This window comes from Phoxinus phoxinus, assembly GCF_949152265.1.
Source record: "Phoxinus phoxinus genome assembly, chromosome: 17".
In the NCBI taxonomy this organism is placed as follows: Eukaryota; Metazoa; Chordata; class Actinopteri; order Cypriniformes; family Leuciscidae; genus Phoxinus; species Phoxinus phoxinus.
In genome coordinates this window covers 30209357-30224838 of record NC_136892.1, presented here as the reverse complement: position 1 = coordinate 30224838, position 15482 = coordinate 30209357, and the positions used below count along the sequence as shown (strand labels likewise).

General features: G+C 36.1%; 1 protein-coding gene across 1 annotated transcript in view; it reads right to left on the bottom strand.

The window, feature by feature from the left end:
• Positions 1–15482, bottom strand: part of dym (dymeclin) — a 76093-nt gene that overhangs the window by 38129 nt on the left and 22482 nt on the right. The window contains exons 9-13 of the mRNA XM_079585924.1: positions 11108–11293; positions 10838–11016; positions 10168–10293; positions 9122–9235; positions 8730–8824 (exon numbers count right to left, since the gene is read on the bottom strand). Coding sequence (XP_079442050.1) covers positions 8730–8824; positions 9122–9235; positions 10168–10293; positions 10838–11016; positions 11108–11293 — 700 coding nt within the window. The remainder of the gene's footprint in view (positions 1–8729; positions 8825–9121; positions 9236–10167; positions 10294–10837; positions 11017–11107; positions 11294–15482) is intronic.

Genomic DNA, 15482 nt, shown 5'->3' with positions numbered 1-15482 from the left:
ATAATATACTTCAATTAATTACATATACATATAATTAAATATACCTCAATATACGGGTGAAACTCAAAAATGAGAATATGGTGCAAAAGTGCATTTATTTCAGTAATTCAACTTAAAAGGTGAAACTAATATATTATTTAGACTCATTACATGCGAAGTGAGATATTTCAAGCCTTTATTTGTTATAATTTTGATGATTATGGCTTACAGCTTATGAAACCCCCAAATTCAAAATTAGAATATTGTGAAAAGGTTTTCATAAGCTGTAAGCCATAATCATCAAAATTATAACAAATAAAGGCTTGAAATATCTCACTTCGCATGTAATGAGTCTATATAAAAGCGCTATATAAATGTAATGAATTATTATTATTATTATTATTATATAATATATTAGTTTCACCTTTTAAGTTGAATTACTGAAATAAATGCACTTTTGCAACATATTCTAATGTTTCGAGTTTCACCTGTAATTAAACTACCAATATTTTATATAATATGATATATATTTATAATATTAAGTCTAGAAAAACATATCTGATGCTGAATAACTGAATAACTTTAGATGCCCAAACTTCCTTCATGTTTCCAAACTTAAAAAGTCAGTGAATGACAACTTTTTGGCATCTTGAGCAAATTCTAAACTTTCGAGTGTGTGTGTGTGTGTGTGTGTGTGTGTGTGTGTGTGTGTGTGTGTGTGTGTGTGTGTGTGTGTGTGTGTGTGTGTGTGTGTGTTCTCATCTCATTTTGTGGTTTTGGTCTTTTATGGGCAACGGTCATTCCAGCATCAACATCCCATGACACACAATGAACAAGAAATACAACTACACACACACACACTGATCTGTGTGGTCTGCATCCAACTCATCTAATGCAGAACTGGCCTCATAACTCTAAATACTTCCTGTCCGCACAGGAAGCAGAATCCTGCAGGCAGCCTGGAGCTATTAAAGTCTTTCAATACCAAACTTTTACAGACACAGAGGCATCAAAGAGAAACACACAGTGTTCTTACTCATTTGTGAAGCAGCTGGGTGCTATCTACACCCACCACAGGAAACGCATAAACATTAGACGGAAAAACAATATCCTTAAAACCGCTCTCAATGGAAAAGAGACGCAGACTTGCCGTAACATCGGCAACTTGTTCGTTTTAGGACAAAACAGGGATTCATACTTTGAAGATGGCCTTTCGGTGAGCAAAGCAGAACTTCTACAATGATATTTGATTTATTGCTTTGGTTGTGAAAGAGGAGGAAAAATAAAAAAGAAAAGAAACCATAATGAACCGGTCACTAACGCAAGATGGTAACAAAGAAGTGTTCAAAAACTAAAATACAACTAATCAATACATAATAACTGATACAAAAAATTATTTTGAAATGAAATATCATATTTCTTTATTTTTGGGCTGAATGGGCTGAACTATTTAATACAGGCATTCATAATAATTTAATACAATATAAATCACAATATATACTGCATTTTATCTTTTCAAAAATAATTTGTTTACTAAAGTGAAAAAAATAATAAAAAATAATAATAAAAAGGGCTTTTTGCAGCGATGCCATAGAATAACTATTTTTGTTTCCCATGCAAAGAATATTTCAGAGAACGGTTATTAAACGAACCATTGTTTCTTAGTTTGAAGAACATTTTCAAAGTCTAAAGAGCTTTTTGCAATATAAAAAACCTTTTGTGCATTTGAAAGATTTCATGGATGTAAAAAAAATTAAGGATATAAGAACATAAGGATATTATAAGGATATAAGAACATAAACCATGTGCCTTTTAATGTTTTGCGAACATTATAGGGTTATTTTAGTAACTAAAACTATTATAAACATTTGTTAATTGATATACAGCTGAAACTAAATAAAATCTAAATATTACAACTTAAACTAAATTTAAGTTTAAATAACTAAGCGGAAAACCTAAAACACACAATAAATTAGTAATATTTAAAATAATACACATAAAATTGCTAAATTAAAGTAACATTAAAACAAAAACAACCTTAAAATATAAAAAGCTAATTCAAAATGTTAATAAAAACTATAACAGTACATGAATAACTACCACTGAACATCCCATTTACGTGATCATCAGCGTCTGGTTTGCTTTAAAAGCGTATAAGGTCATAGAAAATCATGCCTGATGATTGACATTAGCACATGTACCCGAACTGCAACCCCACCCTTAAATAAAATCAGAGAAAATAGCATAATTATTCAATTTAGCCACCATAAACACTGACCTTTGCTTACTCGCACATAACCAAAAACTGTCGCTTGGCACGCACAGCTATGCTAACTTATGAGCTAACCGCTAACACCGTCAGCTTTAAAAGGGAAGCTCTGCGCCGCCACTATAATGTACAATTAGTGATCTTGGCCCTGCGCTCCCCCGTCATTAGCAGAGTTGCTACGGGCATTTAAGTAAACGGTACGTGTTGCTACCGCGGGTGAGCATTATCTCCCCCCGCCAGGAACGACTATGCCAACAACACACGAGCGCTGCCTGCCAATCCCTCTGCCCTCCGCCAAGAGAGAAAGGAAATAAAACAGCACACTGAAGGAGAAGGAACAAATAAAATTAAATGCTGACATTGCTGGAGAAAAAAAAATGGCTGACATTTCAGAAGAGCGTGCCATAATGCCGTTTTAGTGCTACATTTTTTCTTTTGGCAGGATCATGCTCTTCCTAATGAGGTAAAATGAAGAAAGAGAGAAAGAGAGAAAGAGAGAGAGAGAGAGAGAGAGAGAGAGAGAGAGAGAGAGAGAGAGAGAGAGAGAGAGAGAGAGAGAGAGAGAGAGAGAGAGAGAGAGAGAGAGAGAGAGAGAGAGAGAGAGAGATTTAGTGAGACTGAGGAGAAGTTTTTACTGGGTATCAAGAACAAGTTTTTATTTAGAAACTCTTCATAACCATGATTGGGTCGCCACTGAAATTATGTTTTGGCTGAGCTGTGAGTTTGTGAATTGCACAACCTGACAAATGACTCTTTTTAGAGGTTTTTGAATTGTTCGAAAGACTCAGAAATGAACCAAATCAGTCTCAATCTCACATGATGTTAGTGGTCTGAATCAGTCTAAATAACAAAGGAATCATAAAAAAAAAAAAACTGAATCTAGATCAGAACAGCAAACTCACAGAACGATCTAGTCCAATTAACAAATGACTCTTTTGAGCAGTTCTTTTCAATTAACTTCTGAATATATCAAGTGTTGATGATAGTTTAAATCAGTCTTTCTAATGAGTTGATCAAAAGACTCAGTCTCAATCTCACATTTTATTAGTTCAAATTGGTTTAAAATACTAAAAGTATTGTTTTAAATCGGTTTAAAAATACTAAATTAACTGTTAATAGAATTAAGAAACCAGAATCAAAATCAGAACAACAAACATTCAGAACAACCTATTCTGATTTAAGAATTACTCTTTTGAGCGTTTCTTTATAATGAATTGTCAAAAGAATCAAATCAGTCTCAATATAACATGTTGTCAGTGGTTTGAATCGGTCTAAATTACTAAAAGAATCGTTAATGGAATCATTAAGAGTTCATTGAAATTAAACAATTGAGTTAATGCAATGAAGGAGATTGGTTTAATCAATAGAAACTCAAAATATGATGTTATCTGAACTACATTAATTATCTAAGTTGATTTGACAAAATATAAAGGGTTGTGATTACAAATAATGAAATACATTTTTTACAGTGTAGAACAGCAAACTCACAGATCTATCTAATCCAATTCACAAATTACTCTTTTGAACAGTTCTATTCAATGAACTTGTTAAAAGAATCATAAAATCACTCAATATATCAAGTATTAACAGTTTGAATCTGACATAATTTACAGATGTCGATATCTTTGTATAGATTTTTTTTTTTATGATAATCAAAAAAAGAGGTATTTTCCAAAACACGACTCGGTCTAAATCTGTCTAAAGTACTAAAAGAGAATGGAAAAATTAAATGGAATCAATTAAGATTAAACTGTTAATTGGAATTAAGAAACCAAAATCAATTCTAAACCAAAACAACAAACATAAGAACAACATTGAGCGGTTCATTTTTAACGAAAATGCCTCAATCTCACGACACGTTACTGGTTTTTAAATCTAAATTACAAAAGAATCATTAATGGAATCATTAAGAAAGCAGAATCTAAATCAGAACAACAAACATACAGAACAACATAATTCAAATCCCTAAATGTGTCTTTTAAGCAGTTCTTTTGAATGAATTGGTCAAAAGACTCATGTCTTAAAAGTTTGAATTGGTCTGAAGTACTAAAAGAATCGTTAATGGAATATTTTTTTTTTTAATCGAAATCATAACAATAAACATACCAAACAACCAAGTCCAATTCACAAATGACTCTTTTGAGTGACTATTTTTAATGAATGGGTAAAAAACAAATCGGTCGCAATCTCACGTGTTATCAGTTTGAATCGGTCTAAAGTACTAAAAGAATCACTAAAGGAATCATTAAGAATTAAGGAATCAACTGCTTGCAAGCTAAATCTCCTCTGAGCTTCGTTTGCTCTGTTCCAGATGAAGTCATGGCAAAATCTGGGCAACAAAAACCAAAACATAAACATGGTAACATGTATTTCAGAATGACAGGACAATAATAAAAAAACATGGCAATGTTGCTCAAACTAAAGCCACTGACTCTGCCAGAGGACATGCTCTTTTACGCTGTTGTTCACAACGTGGCACGATGTTTTCATGTTACATAAAAGGATGTGCGATATTATTCAGGATATTATTCAGGAAACAAAAGCCTGAATTTCCAAACCAATCAAACTGTTGATTGTCAACAGCCTGTGCGTCTCGGTTTCAGAGCATCTGAGGTGACCGGGTGTGTTCCTACCAAAGTCAACAAACATTTCATTCACTTTAATTCAGTGTGTGAATCACAAACAACATGCAATGAAACACGATCTGTTTGTGTTGAGCGTTGGCTAAATGGAAGTGTTAGAAAGAGCTTGTTTGTTCTATAACAGTTGCTCACCTTCCTGATCTCAAACCAGATCCAGTTTCTGGACAGATGAAAATCCCATTTTCCCAACATGAAAACAAACGGACTCAACTGATAACGACAGTAGTGGCTAACACACACTCACAAATAAACCACATACTTTTATAATTGCCAAGAGTTTTTCTTTTTATTAAAAGGTAGAAAAAAGGTAAAAAAAATTGTTGAAATCTTAAGATTTAATCTTACACATTAAGTATATATATATACACACACTCCTGTTCTAAAGTTTGTGGTCGGCTATACTTTAATGTTTTTGAAAGAAGTCTCTTATGCTTAAGTTAAAAGAACTGTTAAAATGTTAAAATTGAATTTATTCCTGAATGTTCAGCACCATTACTCCAGTCTTCAGTGTCACATGATCCTTCAGAAATCAGTATAATATAATGATTTGCTCAAGAAACATTTCTGATTATTAATGTTGAAAACAGTTGCTGCTTCATATTTTTGTGCAAACTGTGAACAAACTGTAAATAGAAATGTTTTGTAGCATGTATGTGTACATAAATGTCTTTACTGTCACTTTTGATCAATTTAATGTGTCCTTGCTGATTAAAAGTATTAATTTCCTTAAAAAAATAATATACAGGTAAAAATCTAAAAAATTTAATATCGTGCAAAAAGTTCATTTATTTCAGTAATTCAACTTAAAAGGTGAAACTAATATATTATATAGACTCATTACATGCAAAGTGAGATATTTCAAGCCTTTATTTGTTATAATGTTGATGATTATGGCGTACAGCTTATGAAAACCCCAAATTCAAAATTAGAATATTGTGAAAAGGTTTTCATAAGCTGTAAGCCATAATCATCACAATTATAACTAATAAAGGCTTGAAATATCTCACTTTGCATGTAATGAGTCTATATAATATATTAGTTTCACCTTTTAAGTTGAATTACTGAAATAAATGAACTTTTGCACCATATTCTAATTTTTCGAGTATTACCTGTATATATACTCTCATGTACTAGCCACTTATTATACATAGAGTATTATTATTATTATAATACAACTGCTCGTTAATGCAAATATCTAATCAGCCAATCACATGGCAGTAACTCAATGCATTTAGCATCAGAAAGTGAAAAAAAAAGAAAGTGATTTAAGTGACTTTGAACGTGGCATGGTTGTTGGTGCCAGATAGGCAGGTCTGAGTATTTCAGAAACTGCTGATCTACTGGGATTTTCACACACAAACATCTCTAGAGTTTACAGAGAATGGTATGAAAAAGAGAAAATATGCAGAGAGCGGCAGTTCTGTGGGAGAAAATGCCTTGTTGATGCCAGAGGTCAGAGGAGAACGACCAGACTGGTTTGAGCTGATAGAAAGGCAACAGTAACTCATATAAACACGTGTTACAAGCGAGGTCTGAAGAAAGTCAATCTCTGAACACACAAGTTCAACACATCCAAAACGATGCCTGGTCTGATGAGTCCCTCTTTCTTCTGCAACATTCACATGGTAGGGTCAGAATTTGGTGTAAACAACATGAAAGCATGGATCATCCTGCCTTGTATCAGTGCTTCAGGCTGCTGCTGGTGTAATGGTGTGGAGGATATTTTCTTGGCACACTTTGGGCCCCTTAGTATCAATTGAGCATCATTAAACGCCACAGTCTACCTGAGCATTGCTGACCATGTCTTTCTCTTTATGACCACAGTCTTCTGATAGCTCTTCCAGCAGGATAACGCACCATGTCACAAAGCTCAAATCATCTCAAACTGGTTTCTTGAACATGACAATGGGGCAGTTTACACCTGGCCACTTCATGCGTTTTCTGTGATCGGATAGCTATCCAATCGTGAAAAGACCAGGTGTAAATGCCCTCCGAAACGCATTCGAGACGGATTTGAATCCGATCGCTCAAACCACTTCAGGAGGAGGTCTGGGCCACATTAGAGATGAAACTGGACAAGTGTAAATGCATCTGGTTGTTGAAACCACATATGTAAATTTTACTCCTCCCAAAAATGCAAAAAAATTAACGTGTGAGTGTGTTATAGGCTATATGTCATGTTATAGCCAGATATAACGACGCTACTGCAACACGCATCGCCGCAGATGAGCAGCTGAGCATCTATTCATCAAGCCAAACTATCAAAGTGAAAGTAAGTCGCAGACGCTTAACACACAATCATCTTCATTAAAAGTAAAGAAACGAAATGATCTTACCAGGACTGTTGCCGCTCTCTCTTATTGCGGTCTTTAATTTTGAAATTTTAGCTGATGATCAATAAAATGCAGCTCATCTGTTGCTTTCGATGACGTGCACTACATTAAATCTGCATATAGCGTGGGAATTGAAGATCGGATTTATATCCGTTTTGCAAAAACACATTTATTTGATCAGGTGTAATTTAAATTGAATTTATTTGATAAATCAGATAATAAATAAATGATAAATTTGATAAATCAGATTTAAGCAGCCCCAATGAGTTCACTAAAGTCAAATGGCCTACACAGTCACCAGATCTCAATCCAATAGAGCAGCTTGGGGAGATTCGCTTCAGGGATGTGCAGCCGATAAATCTGCAGCAACTGTGTGATGCTATCATGACAATATGGACCAGAATCTCTTGTGAATGTTTCCAGCACCTTGTTGAATCAATGCCATGAAGAATTAAGGCAAAAGGTGGTCCAACCCCCTTGTGTGTGTTTATATATATATATACATATAAATATTTGGGATGCACCGAATCCAGGATTCGGTTTCGGCTGAATATTTAGGTTTTTAAAGGCAGAAACCCAACCGATTTTTTTTCCACCGAACCGAACCCTATAAGCTTGCAATATAATACGCGCGTAGCGTAGCGATGGTCGACGTCACGCCGCCGTTGATTACGGGATGGCGTTTACGTAGTGTAACGCGTTGTGTCAGGAAGAAAAATAGGGATACCGGTAGGTAGCTCACAGCTAAAGTTATAGCAGAGGCCAGACAGACTCATGGAGGTGATTGGCATCTCACAACTCGCACTTTATTCCCCAATTGAACTCATGTAACTGTCCGTCACACGTTCTACCATCCACAGCGTTACTTAATAAAATAAGATAAAAATTAGCATCAAACAGAAAGAACCCGCATACATGGGGTATCGAGGCGCATACAATACAATACAGACTGCCGACAGTTCAACAGGGAGCGCGCAGCTCCTAAAGGGGCCACACCGTATCTCCACTCGTTACAGTAGTGGACCGTTCGAATGACGTAGGCTGTGAGAAAGTGAAAATGGAACTCATGAGCAGAAAAAGTGTTGTTTGGCAGTACTTTCAGTCAAAAGAGGGCAATTCAAGTCAAGCTACATGTTCAATTTGCAATGCCGATTTGTCCCGTGGTGGCAAGGACCCTAAACAATATACAACATCACTGCTGTTAAAATGCATAATGTTGCTTATTCTTTTCTTTTCTTTTTTATTTTACAGTTAAAATATAATAATAAAATGAAAAATCCACTGCTGTGGACGTTGTTTACTTCATTGATGTGTTTACTGTGTTAATGGACTGAGGATGGGAGTAGGATTCGGTATTCGGTTTCGGATTCGGCAGAATCTTAACCAGTTGATTCGGTATTCGGCCGAACCCTAAAAATCTGGATTTGGTGCATCCCTAATATATATATATATATATATATGAACACACAGTATATCAAATAGTTAGTCAGTTGTTGGATGACTTACCTTATAATTCTTTGGGCGGCGTACTGGTGTAAGTTACGAAACTGGGCCGACATGTTGGCTAGGGCAGCCAGGCAGTTCGTGTGGAGGTATTTATCCTGAAGGAGGGGAAATCAATAAAACCATGCATAAATAATGTGTGTTGTTTCTTCTCGCAGGGCAAAACAGAATGAAATGACTCCATTATACTTTGAATATAAAAACCGGCTCTGTTCATTGGACTCCCTGGACTAATGTGTTCACAGATCTAATATAAAATCCTGTAAATCTCATGAGCTGGTTGTTGTGAGTCTCGCTGTTACATAATAAATTTGCATGTGCCCACGGCCAAAGATCTGGATATTTATGGAGCTTCACTTTTAAATGATTGTTTTTGTCATTGGTTCTGGTCTCACCCTGGTTCGCGTCATGTTGAACTGTATGGTTCGAATCACAACCAGGATCAACAGACTGCCCAGAGAGATCTCTGTTAGAACACGCTCAGTATACCACGAGATGTTCTTCAACACCTGAGACAGAGAGAACAGAGAAAGCAGAAATAAATTAATAATAAATACACAAGTTCCTCTATTTAAAGGGTAATGCATGGATTTATTGCATGATAAAACCAAGATGAAATCTACTGACTTAAAAATATTTTAGTAACACTTTACTTAAAACCTTTAGTATAAAGCATTAAAACATAAATAACAAATTTCAGATGCAACAAGGAATCTGCAAATAATATAATGCATTTTAACTTTAGTAACAATTATTTATGAAAGGTTATAATGCATTGTTATGTACTTTGTGAATATCTTTAAGGCTTTAATTAAAGTGTTACAAGGCACCTCTGTAATTGTTTGTAAAAAAAAAAAACATCCTCAAAACAAATGTTTGTGCATATACTGAACTAACAGTGTCTGCGTGTGAGAAAAAAACATTCAAAGATGCGACATATAAAGGCCTGGAATTACAGATCTGGAGTCATGGAGCGGATCATTTATTATATACATCTAAAGACCCCGATATACTCACAGCAAAGTTCTTCAGGTAAAAATCAGTTTGAAATACATGACCAGCGATATACTGTTAGCAAACATCCCGACGACGCCCACACTGCTGAGAATGACGTTTAGATGAATATGTAAAAATGTGCTGCATGCTTTCCTTCCAATAACAAAATTAACACACAAAGAAAACTGCAGTGAAGAAAGCATCTGATCGATGTGGATATGTTTAAATCAGCTTAAGGCAGCAGAGCCTTCTTTTCTGGAAAGTATACTTTGATAAGCCGTTTCAAACTCCCATTTTGGACAGATTTTGTTTGAAATGACGTCACATCAGTTCGTTCTTCAAAATTTAGAATGAAATATCGGGGCCTTAAACCACTACAGATTCTCAAATGAAGCTTTCATGACAGATTCAATGGTTTCATCCCACAGAGTGTGTGTGACCTCACCACTTCATGTATGGAGCGGTTGAAGGTGTCGTCCTCTGTGAGGATGAGGAGGATGATGAGGGCCATGTACACATGATGAGAGTTTCTCTCCTCGACATGATACAAGATCTCAAGAATCGGCAACACCTACATAGACAGAAAGAGAAGATACTTTATTATTGTGGTAAAACAAAAAACTAGTGGTCGACCGCTATTGATGATTTTAATGGGCAGGGTGGCAGAAAGCCAATAAAAATAAATAAATAAAGATTTATACTTTAGATGGCAACTTCCAGATTCTGTAATCAAATATTAGCCAATATACCAGTCAACCACAAAACAAAAACACAGTCCCAGTGAAAAAAGTCCCGTCCACAGTGAATGATTGACAGGAGTCAGGAAATTACAATTGCCTTTGAATGAAGGAAAGCACTACGAAATTCACATGCATAATAGAAAAGCAAACGCTATAATACTTTTTTGTTTAACAGTTCTGTCTAATAATTGACAAGCTTCCAACACATCAGCCAAACAGAACTTACTGGCCTAAAATAAAAAAAGCCAATTATCATCTGATATATCGGTCGACCAATAAAAAAAAAAGATTGACAAGAGTCAGGAATTTGTAACTGCATTTGAATGAATGCATATATTCTGCATATGGACAGGTGCTGAGTGTGTGTGCGCTCACCAGATTCTCCATGTCAGTGCGGGACAGTATGTACGTCCTCATGTTGCTGTTCTGGTGCAGTAGCGTGTAGAGCAGTAATGTCACCTGGTCAGATTTCTGCTGCTCGCACAGTGCCGTGTACAGACTGTTAAAGTTGATCTGAAACGTGTGAGGCTGAGGAGACGGGATGGACGAGGTATCTGAACACACACACAACAGAGTTTCATTAGCACTTTATGTGAAATTAATTTGCCTTAAAAAAAACACGGAAAAAAACACGGTCTGGTTTACCTTGAGTGTTTTTGAAGGAGGTAACAGCCTGGCGGTAGGGGTTCGGACAGTCCGGTCCGTCGGTCAGATTAGCCAGAACCAGCAGTAATAGCAGGCTCTGATTGGACAGCGGGAGAGGGTTCTGCTCTTGCTCCGCCCCCGGTCTGGTGCCGACTCCGCCTAACGTGAACACGCTCCACAACCCACCTGAATAACACAGAAACCAGTTACACATGTTCTCTTCATGGAGTGGCTTGGATTAAAGGTGATCTCAAGAATAACACATATTTACAGTTCATTGTCTTTTAACATTATCATTAACATTAATTCCTGCTCTATTTGAGATACAAACATGAATGAGACTTCAAATAGCAAGGCTTTCTGCGCTTTACTTTTCAAAATGATTTTCATCTGACAGACGATATAATGGACGTGAAAAAGTTAATTACAACTGAATTCGCTGCAAGAAACCTTTAAAGACCCCTATGGTGAAAATCAAGTTTTTTAAGGTTGTTTATATGTCTTATGTGTGTCTGTCTGTGTGTGTCTGTCTGTGTGTGTGTGTGTGTGTGTGTATATATATATATATATATATGCCTTTACACAAACCATGTGCAAATTCATAAGTCTCCTTAAAACTGCAGTGAACCAAATACAGTCTCAAAAAATTCAGTCTGAAATCGCAGTTGTTCACAAATATGTTGTAACCAATCCCATCACGAGGGGGGCGTGCTTTAGCATTTTATTAACTATGCTGCATAGCAGGGGAGTTTTAAGGGAAGTATATCCCGGTATATTTTTCTGTTTATTTTTTATTCTGTTTAATTATGTATATGATGTATATTACGATGTTATGCTGAACAACTATATTCCTTTCTCCACTGACGTTCACTGACGTTCAAAGTGTTTCTAAGGATGCTGATTTATAGAAGGCAGACGTCTGACTCTGAGATGGCTAACGGGAGCATGGTTTGTGTAACATTAGCAACACGTTATCAGCTGTTTGATGTCAATTCATAATTTTCATATTCATGGATCTGCATATACTAAATAAAGCAAGGGTTTTGAGTTACATTAAAGCTATTTTAAGGTATGAAGAACACATTTTATTATATATTTCTATATTTTTTCACAGGAAAAATAACGTTTAAATATGTAATTTTGGTGATCAAAGATGAGTTTTAAGGGATACAATTATTGACTACAGTGGGACTCTATAGATGGAAGAAACTGCTAAAAGAAGTACAGAATATACCACACTTAAAACATGGCTTGCAACAGTGACGCACTTAAAAGTTGCTTCAGGCCAGAAGAGGAATAATTGAAGCAAAAGATCATTCATATAATCTCCAGGAAGTGCAGACGAGAACCGGAAATGCTAATGGCTCTAAAAAGGACAGTCTCTTCTGCCTCAAGAGCTTCAGATGTATTTGAGAGATTCCACTGCGCTCTTTACAGCATCACAGTCACTCCTTTGTTCGGTTTGACTCTGTAAATGACTATTTGAAAAGAAGTACGTCTTGCGGCAATACACAGTGCCAATCAGGAGAAATCATACAAGCACACGTTTTTATTAGGGCTGTCAAAAGATTAATCGTGATTAATCGCATCCAAATTAAAAGTTTGTGTTTACATAATATATGTGTGTTTACTGTGTATAATTATTTATATATATATATATATATATATATATATATATATATATATATATATATATATATATATATATATATATATATATATAACACACACAATCATGTATATAGTTAAGAAAAATTGGTTATATTTATATATAATATAAATTATATAAATGTATATACAGTATATAAATGCAAATATTTCTTAAATATATACATGAATGTGTGTGTATTTATACATAATAATTATACACAGTACAAACACATATATTATGCAAACACAAACTTTTATTTTGGATGCGATTAATCACGATTAATCTTTTGACAGCCCTAGTTTTTATATATGGTTGAAGATTCGAAACAAAATTTGGTAATGTGGAACTTTTTATACATTGGGAATTCTGGCAGATAAGGAAAAGTGGCCATTACATTTCACATTGGGGAAAAAAAATGAGAGCGACTTGATATCAGCCAATAAAGAAAGTCGTTTCGTTAAATTTAGCTTCTTTAGAATGACACATTGTGCAAAAAATCATGCATCACAAGACAGGGATAAAAAATTAAGAAAATAAACAGTCGATTTGGACGTTATGTTGAATTTCAAAACCAAGAAGAGTTGGATATTTTCTGTAAAAGTAATTGATTTCAAACAGATTTCTAATCATTCAGGCATTGTCTCAGGTAGCTCGGAAAAGACCGAGAAAGAACCGAGATGCCTGTCTCCATGTCTAATCACTTGTGGCTGGACATGGCGGCCCCACGAGCAGACTGAAGCAGTCTAATCTTCTGGAGCCAGGATGTTAACAAACATCCACCGCAAATAAAAACAACAACACTGGCAGAAAAAGTCACAGAGTAACGAAAACTGCCCTCCACCCTCCTAGACGCCTGATATCATTAAGACACTGATAACATTAAAGGTCGTTAGACTGATATTACTGGCTGCTTCTACCCTTTAGGTTCCGTATATTACATCATCATGTTCCAAAGACACTGAGATCATGCTGGAACTGTAATGAGGTCACGAGAGACGCCATGGCGACCCCAGTTGACCAATGAGAGCGAGCGCAGATGCCAGAGGAGTCTGCAATCTACTCGTCAGAGCACATCAGAAGCCTGTAATCACTCTCAGACACGTCGACACACTTTTATGACGGGAAAAATGATGGATGGAGAAAACACCCCCTTTGATTAGCACACAATCTCTCATAAACACACTCATGTGTCTCTTAGTTCACTGTTTGTTTCGGTCTGTTTCTTTCAGCACAACACTCAAATATAATATTAAAGAGACAGACATTCATATTATACACATTTTGTAAAATTGTTCTCCCCTGAAGTCAACTTAAATGTTCGTCATGATATAGTATAAATCAAATACTCTTAGTAGGTATCTTGCATAAAAAAAAAAAAAATCAGGGTTTAGATTTTATGACCATTTTCTATCATCATAATTTCACATTTTTTAAAATCTCATAATTAAACTTTTTATGCCATAATTATCAATTATGTGGTAGAAAAAATAATAATAATAGAAATACTAAACGAAGGAAAAACAGACGCATTATCCATTCTAAAACAAATAAATTAAATATAAATATAAATAAAATTATACAAAATAAGATAAAATATGTACAGTATGACACATTTATGCAGTTTTGCGTTTCCGGGGGCGGGGTTTATGTAAACTTTAGGGTTGGTGATGTCACTAACCCGGCTCACGCTCGGCTCTATGATTGGGTGTCATCAGTCATGGCGTATCCTTCCCTGATTCGTCAGACACCCATCACATGACCCGTCCCCGGGAAGAAAACATACAAAAGCAGCCTGGACTACGTAACGTTAGTGACTGCAACATGGATAACGAATTACAAGCGTTACTGACGTTGATGTCTTTGCTAGCAGCTGTTGTGCAAGTAAATAATGCATTTTACAATGCTATAACTGCCTACATGCGCCTGTTTACACCGGCACGCGCATGCCCAGTGTTGGCGAATGGTCACGTGATCCGCGTTTTCAGTCGTTTTAATGTGGACGGAGATCAATTCTAATATGCAGCTAAAACACTGGTGTGTGGACGGAGAACGTATTCGTTTTAATTCTCCGTTTCTAAACTAAAACGCAGTAGTGTGGAATGGATGAGGCCTAACTAAAGTTAGAAAAGTGAAATCATAATCAACCACCGCTTCAACTCGCTTGTGTTTCTTCACTGGAGATGCTCTGGGTGTGTGTGTGTGTGTGTGAGTGTGTGTGTGTGTGTGTGTGTGTGTGTGTGTGTGTGTGTGTGTGTGTGTTATACAGTGATCGCACACACACACATACACAAACACAGAAGGCAGTGTGTGTCCTGGGGTTGTTATTGTGGACTGTGTTAACAGCGCAGATAAATTAAGACATCATGGCTGCCATCCAGCAGAGCTGAGAACACAACACAACACAACACACACACACACACACACACACACACACACACACACACACACACACACACACACACACACACACACACACACACACACACACACACACACACACACACACACACACACACACACACACACACACACACACACACACACACACACACACACACACACACACACACACACACACACACACACACACACACACACACACACACACACACACACACACACACACACACACACACACACACAGGGGTTTTCCATGCCACTTATGCTGTCAGTACATAAACAGGCGGCTGAGGGTGACAAATGTTGCCGCTAACTTCCACACAC